The sequence below is a fragment of the Apaloderma vittatum genome, unplaced genomic scaffold (genome assembly GCF_000703405.1).
Source record: "Apaloderma vittatum isolate BGI_N311 unplaced genomic scaffold, ASM70340v1 scaffold8941, whole genome shotgun sequence".
Classification (NCBI taxonomy): Eukaryota; Metazoa; Chordata; class Aves; order Trogoniformes; family Trogonidae; genus Apaloderma; species Apaloderma vittatum.
Window position 1 is genome coordinate 4,799 of NW_009698472.1, and position 7,582 is coordinate 12,380.

General features: G+C 38.8%; 1 protein-coding gene across 1 annotated transcript in view; it reads right to left on the reverse strand.

Moving 5' to 3' along the window:
* Positions 1 to 213: 213 nt before the first annotated feature.
* The window catches only part of SEC23A (Sec23 homolog A (S. cerevisiae)), a 23,247-nt gene continuing 15,878 nt past the window's right edge, over positions 214 to 7,582 (reverse strand). The window contains exons 16-19 of the mRNA XM_009878030.1: positions 6,492 to 6,578; positions 4,944 to 5,099; positions 4,305 to 4,370; positions 214 to 733 (exon numbers count right to left, since the gene is read on the reverse strand). Coding sequence (XP_009876332.1) covers positions 644 to 733; positions 4,305 to 4,370; positions 4,944 to 5,099; positions 6,492 to 6,578 — 399 coding nt within the window. The 3' untranslated portion in view covers positions 214 to 643. The remainder of the gene's footprint in view (positions 734 to 4,304; positions 4,371 to 4,943; positions 5,100 to 6,491; positions 6,579 to 7,582) is intronic.

A 7,582-nucleotide genomic window follows, 5' to 3' on the forward strand; every position in this document is an offset into this window, starting at 1 on the left:
ATGTAAAAATAAAGAAAAACTCTGTCCCCAATTAATCAGACAGGGTAAAAGTGTGAAGAAATATTTGGAATTAAATACTCCTAAAACTAACCATACATGAACAGTAATACCTCTGCAGGAAAGAAAAGCTCAGCAGTCTAAGTCAAAAGACTGAGTTAATATTATTTTGATATGCTTTTTGTTGCTTCCTTTTTCACTTTGTGCTCAAACTGAATGAGGAGAAGTAGGCACATGGCAGTCTGAAAACCTGACATTACCAAAGATTTCTTTTATTGTTCAACGTGCCTTTGTAGTGCAAGAGCAGAATCAACCTCAACCATTTAAAAAGGAAACTGAAATAATACCTCAAAGTTGTTTTAAACAATCTCAAAGTAATTATAGTATCACAGTAATCAAAATGACTGCTCTTTTTCCTCTAATTATAATTTAATTTAATCTACTACCTGTCATTTTTACAAACTGCAGTTCACATTAAAACATTTGCTGATAAAAAGCTGTTCTTTGAAAACAACACTGCTTTACATCTAGTCAGGCAGCTTGTGCACATCAGAGCATTCTGTCAAGAGAGACATGGAAAACGGTAAAAGAGAAAAAGCTGAAACACGGCTACAGCTTATCTGTGCCTTTAAAGCACTGCAGAATCTCAGGCAGCACTAGAGACCGCAAGTTTCTTCAGATGATCCATAAATACTTGCAAGCTGACATCATCGGTAAGAATGGGTGCTCCAGACTCCTATTAAAAAAAGGAAACAAGGAGAATTGATTATACTCATCATGAAGACAAAGTATTTTAAGGCACAATACGTTCTACTAGATAAACACTTTCTAAATTATAAAGACCTTAGAAGCATATAATTCCTAAAATTCCCTTGACAAAAACCAGCAGACTGTCCATTTACATAAATTTTCATACGTTTACATAAACTCAGGCATAAATCACAACTCCGCTCTCTTCCATTTTAATGCATAAACAACAAGCTGCAGCGTAGCAAGATATTTACATCCACTGAGTTTTTGGCAGCTGCCAAACACTAACTCACACATTTTTACAAGTAAATAAAACTTCCATGCCACAGGTCCTATGTCACTCCTACCTCAGTGAAGCAGATAAACCTGAGAGAAACAGAAACACATGAGTGTCACACCTAACAAATCAGCTACTTTCTGTGAAGCTCAGACATATTAAAATGTTGAAAAGAGGAAAAGGAACCTGCTAAGGATCTGAATTGGTATCACGTGAAGGCCAGCCAGCTTTCTCAAGGAAAGACAGGCCAATTTCCCTCCTACAGCTCTGTGCCACCTCAGAGAAACAGTGAAAACAATGTCTGAAGGTCATGCCACTGCAAAAAATCAAATTACAAAAGATTAAAAAAGTAACAACCCATTGGGTCAATTTTGGCAATTTACTTTTTGACCTCAGAAGTAATTTCCAGAAATCCAGGGAGTTCAAAGTGATCTTTTAACTGTTATTTTAAAATAAATTTACAGTCAAAATGCAGCAGTTGGCAACTCTGCAAATGTTACATAGTAACTGTCGTAAGTCCTTGTAATCCAATCTGCCCTTACTTTCATTTACAGATTCAGGAAGAATTCCTATAAATTTCAACAATTCAACCTTTGAAAAGGCACTAAGCACCCGTATCTCCAAATGAAGTCAGAGCTGTGTGAGCTCTAACAAACTCTTCCGAAATACAGACATGAAAGTTCCAACAAGGACGCTTAGAACTAGTGCCCTTTGGGAACTGGCCAGAAAAAACCGATCTCAGTTAATGATCAAGGGACAAACCCGGAGCAGTAAAAGTCCTCAGAGCACTATGAGACACTGGACACAAGACACTGCCCCTCCCAGGGAAGCGCCCCTCAATGGGCTATCAGCTTATGGTGGCAAGACGAGAATAAAGGATGCTCTACTTCCAAGCCTGCCAGATGCTCAGCCTGAGCTCTCTTACTCAGGAAGCCACAAGGAAACTACAAGTGGTTTAATTCTGAGACGGGCTACGATGATTTGCCACCTTTGGTCTCACCTGTGTCTTACACACAGAAGGAGAGCGCATCATCCTCTAAGGAATAAACCACTGAAGGAGCTGCCAGACCCCTACAGCAGAGATCCCTCACAATGGCTGCTGGAGTTAATCCAGTGTAATTAAAACCACTGCACAGGCCATCTCGAAGCTGAACACCTGATCCAACGCGTGCACACAGGCACCCGCCGCTACCACTGCTACCCCCGACAGCAGCAGCCTCGCTGTGAAGACTGGGAACCCTTCGTTCTAGCAGGTGGGGTAGCAGAGTATTTTATTTGCTGGGGAATAAAGTGAAAATCAGCAAGGTCACAATGTACGAGACTGAAAAACACATGAGAATTAGCTTTGATTTTTCATGGACCACCTTAAGTTTCGTAATCTGTTAATTGAAAATTTTTATCTAAGGCACACAATGAGAATTTAAATTTAATTAACAGTGATTTGGTGACAGCTAGCTAGGCTTGATAAGATTTGCACCATTGACCTCTTCTTTCATTTCAAATTGCAAATTCCCCAGAGTTACCGTTAACAAACCCACTGGAAATAAAAAAAAATTTTAAAAAATAACCAAAAATTAACGCATACTCAAATAAATGTAATATGCAATATAATGTAAAAATTTCATCTGCACCTTTAAGGACTAAACCACATAATAGAGGTATATAAAAAGTTTACCATTATTTTTTCTGAAAATATCTTCTATATTATATAAAGTCACCTACCTGCTAAAGTTTAAAAAAAACTTTATTTACAATATTAAAAACTAAACTAGTCAATTCATCACCTCCTGAAACAGCATTTCAGTGGTGTGTGGGTGCCCTCCTCAGGTCAACGTGGACAAATAAGTTTTTCTGCAAATCGTCAGTTACGCACAAAATAAAATTACACTAAACAATTCAGGAAGTTCATGAGAAAAACGAGAGCAAAACCAATTCAGTTTAAAATTTTCTTCCAATAGCTACATTTCTCATTTAATAATCCGTACGTTGTTCAACGTTGTTTAAGAAACCCCTGCAAAGACAGGGGGATATTACGGCGAGCACACATGCTGCAATACTGCTGGGGAGATTAACACCCCCCTTCTCATGGTACCCTAGAACTGAATTTTTTTCAACATTAAAAGAGAAAGCTGTCTTTTCTAAGATGTAGCAAAGAGTCTCACTTGTCCAGTACAAACAAGTTTCTTAGAGATCAGTTCAAGAATCCTTTTGTATTTGCACTTACATTTGGAACACTGATTCGTTTGCTTACTAATTAAACGAGTGGGAAACACTGCTGGAAATGCAAAAACGTCAAAATTTTCCAGGTAATGTTTGGATAAAAACAAGACTTTTCAAACTACAGGATTTGTGTGTATGTTGTGGAGGAAAGATGATGAAGGCAGACACTAACAGATTACTGGTTAGGCTACCGACTTTGGAGGCAAGAGAGCTGAGTTCAAACCGTGCTGTCCCTGACTCCATACAAAGTTTTCAAGTATTTTCTCTCTGGATGTCAGTGCTCTTCACTGCCAGAAGCTTCATTAGAACCAATACATCCCTACAAAAACATAACCTGACAAAAATACCGTAAAATTGCTACAGAGCTCCCTCACTCATGACTTCAACACTGCATGCCCTTCAGCAAAACGCTCTGAAAGTACAGTTAACATGTAGCTTCAACCATCTGGTGCCATTATATTTTCGTGTGAAAGCAGCACTGCACGAGCACTCATCCACAGCAGTGCTTCTCCTCCCATAAAAGCTGAATGTGGAAGGAGAACACAGAGCTGGGATGCAAGATTCACAGGCTGCTCCAGGAAGTCTAGATTTTAAACTCCTACATAACTTCCCACCTAAAGACAAGATTTGATTCCTGGTCACCTAAGTCACAATAATTGTGGAAAACACCAGTACACTGCCACTGGTGCACCTTTAAGTACTTGCTTATAACTAACTTCAAAATCTACTCCCCCTATTTCAAAAAGATCCCTTTGTCTTTTCTTTATGCATGGTAAGCGCTCTCATTCTAATGAATTTGAAGGTATCTAAGAAAGATGGCTAGGGGTGAAAGCTGCTTAACGGAAGCTTAAAATAGCAAACCAGATCATTTTTGTCTGAAGAAATGAAATCCATTTTTCCTAACTTATGCAATTTTGGTGGCATCAGGGCAAAAACGCATTTCTTTTTCAGTTTCACAACTTGGCATTATTACTTATATATACGCAATGTGTCACTTTATTTCTGAAGTAAGGAGAAAGGAAATCATGCCCGCAAGCTTCATCACCTGATTCATACTTACCTGTCCCCATGCATACATATTATTGTGAGTCTGAGAAGGGTTTACTTTTGAAAGCAGGAAACGAGCCTTTAAAAAACAAAGCACAGGCAATAGATTAATCTCCTGAAAGAGAGGTTTCTTCCACTCAGAAAAATCTACATGTGTACAAAGTATGTATGAAAAGTGTTTGGAGATAAAAACATGCAGAGATACCTGTTCAGAAGAGCAAGCAGCATCTCTATAAATAAAGGCACTCCCTGATTCTACAACTATAATGCAGAACTGCTAACAACTTTCCACTGCAGCCCTAGCAAACCAAATGTGAGTATCAGTAAGATACTAGTAAGTTACAAAAATTAATATAAAGAATAATTCTGGTACTGGTCCAGACATCCTGACAAGCATCTGTTTTGTCCAGCGCTTGGCACATAAAGAAGCTGAGAGTCCAAGTCAGTATGGTAAAAATGGCAATACCAACTAGGATTCACAAAATAGGCAAAAAGCTAGTATTAAACAGCAGCCCTGTAGAAGCTTTAAAATTCAAAATATTAGCTTAGAATTTAGACATTTTAGCACAGAAATGCACATTTACTATCAAAAAAGCTCTCTGTTCTATTAATACATCGCCTCTTAGCTTATATAATATATACTTCACCATACCTGGCTTCCTCCATGCTCTGTATCAATGTATCTGGGCATCGGAAATCTGGAATGGAGAATTTCTTGTGCATCATCTACTGGAGCTTGTAGCAAGTGGTGAAAATTTTCATATTCTGGCATATCTTGGTAACCTGATTTACGCCACTGAGCTATGGTCTGGGGACAGGGGAAACAAAGAAGCTCAGAACCAATTCACCCATCTTGTACAGAGAATACACAGGGCTTTTCAGAGGAGAATGAGCCATTGCTACCCTCTTTTCTATCACTCACCCCCTTCCACCCTAGAGTTTGCAAGTTAATTTTTAAAAGCCAAGATGTCCAAGAAATGTGCCACTAGATTTAAAAAAGATATATAAACTTTAACAGTTCATGTTCCATCTGTATTTCCTTTTTTGTCATGCTTGTACGCTAAATATTTAGTTCTTGAGGTCAAGAACACTACTTACAGTTCTATAATATGCATAAGTGACATCTAATGAATATTTATTTATGCTGATATTTATCTTTCAGGGCCTGTAGCACAGCCTGCCCACCTTCTGGGAATGCAGCTGGCTGCTCAAGGTCAGCTCCCTGATACAGGCTGCTGTCAGGAAAGACTTGGAGGGACTCGCTGCAGGGGTTACCCCTTCTTCATTTGGGAGGCTCATCCCTGGCTCCTGCCTGAGCTACACTGCAGCCATGCCTGTACCTGGCCACGTATCCCACTCACTCGGGGACTTGACTTCCCAGCTTGAACCAGGATCTGCCTCATCCCCACTGACTTCTCTGTTCTGGACTGGAGGCTGAGCCTGGCTACTGGCCACTAACTGCTCTGCTTGCCTTGCTCAGGTCTGGTGGGGCGAGAACCTCACTGGCCAGGTCTCTGCCGGCCTCACAATCAGGCTCAGCTCCCGGTCCCTCTTCCCTCAGAGAGCAGCCTGCCCCTGCTGCTTCCTGACAGCATCTTACAGAAATACAGAGTGTTTTTTCTACTTAAGTAATCTTTAACATTTCTTAAGTAACTGTTCTAAAAAGTGAAGCTATGAGGATATGATCCAAAAGTGTTTTTCTCAAACTCTCAGCTGTGAACCATTTAATAGTTCCAAAGCAGTAAGAGCAGCAGCTGAATTCCTCCCCAGAAGCAGAGCACTAGCAGGTCACAAGAATTTAGGTAAGGTCTATCTACCTAACTGCCAGGGGCAGTTCCATTCCTCCAGGACACTGCAAGTGAAGGGTGACTATAAAATCTGGTGTTCTGACTCCCTATCCCTGAAGGTCTAATTGAGAGGTCTAAAATGAGTAAAAAGCACAAGAGGGTGGGGAATAACACCCTAAAAAGTTGGAAAAACATTGATCCAAAACCAACAATCTACATATTGAAGTTAATGAATCTTAAACCCATCATTACAATCAGGACCAAAACAGCAAGTGATGTCAGGTATCTGTGTATGGGCACGCTGGGTTACCAAACCGTACTGAGGTCAAGCACTGAGGCACACTAGAACTGGCTTTCATAATGTAGCACTCCTACAGAAAAAGAGTATTTATGTAAGAAATTACACATCTTACCTCTCCATGATAAATTAGTATCTGGAAAAAGGTGTCCATAAGGAGAATGCGATCTGGTAAAATACTGCTGCTATCCAGAAGAACGGGCTAAGATTTAAAAATAAATTAAAAATTACCAACTGATGCAGAATTGAGCAATCAGATGACATTACCAGCTGTTTGAATCAGTCACTGAACCTCAGGAATTTTTTCAACCACTTACTTAAGCTCTGTATTTGTTTGTTTCCATGTTATACATCTGCAACACACACAATTTCATTCTGAAGTTATCCAGCCTGATTCTGAATATATAACTTCATGAGAGTAATAAAAAATGTATTCAGGAGCTGAAACCTCTTTCATTATTATGCACTTTTCTAGTCTTTCAAGTACCTACACATTTTCCTCTACAGTGCCATTAATATGAATGTTATTTCAATGTATGAAGTTATTCAAGTATAAGATTTGGGGGTTGTAATTTCTTTGATTTCTTACAGACTCGTCCTAGTAGCTATTATTACTGTTCATATATATCCACCAATGCTGCATATAATCAATACTCATCATTTATGAAATTTAATGTAATATTAAGGTTTGAAGGGCAACGACATTATATTGGCATTATATGACTTAACTGAATCAGTACGCTATGATTTAATTGTATCAATCTTACTAGGGATACCAAAAATATTAAGTATTCCAAGAATTTTTTTAAAATTTACTCATTCTATACTGAGGTGTCATGACTCGCTTGATCATGCTTCTCCTTTGCATCACCCATATGACTAATTGTTACTCATACATGGGAGAATGATCTTACACCTGTGAAGAGCTCTTCACAAACTACCTCATCACTTTAAAATAAAAAAAGGCTTTTGAAAGTGGAGTTTATCCCCATGACATAGTGAAAAAAAAAAATTCTAACAAAAGTTAGAATTCCAATCTCCTGAGATCCTTGCCTCCTGTGTTTATTTTCACTATTTTACCATTTCTTCACTCTCTCTTCTCTATCAGACTATTTGTGTTGTCTTCTATCTTACACTTCTCTCACAAGCTTCTTGGAAGATCATCTTTTTATATAGAATGTGTCATGACAAATTCAGCTGGAAAGA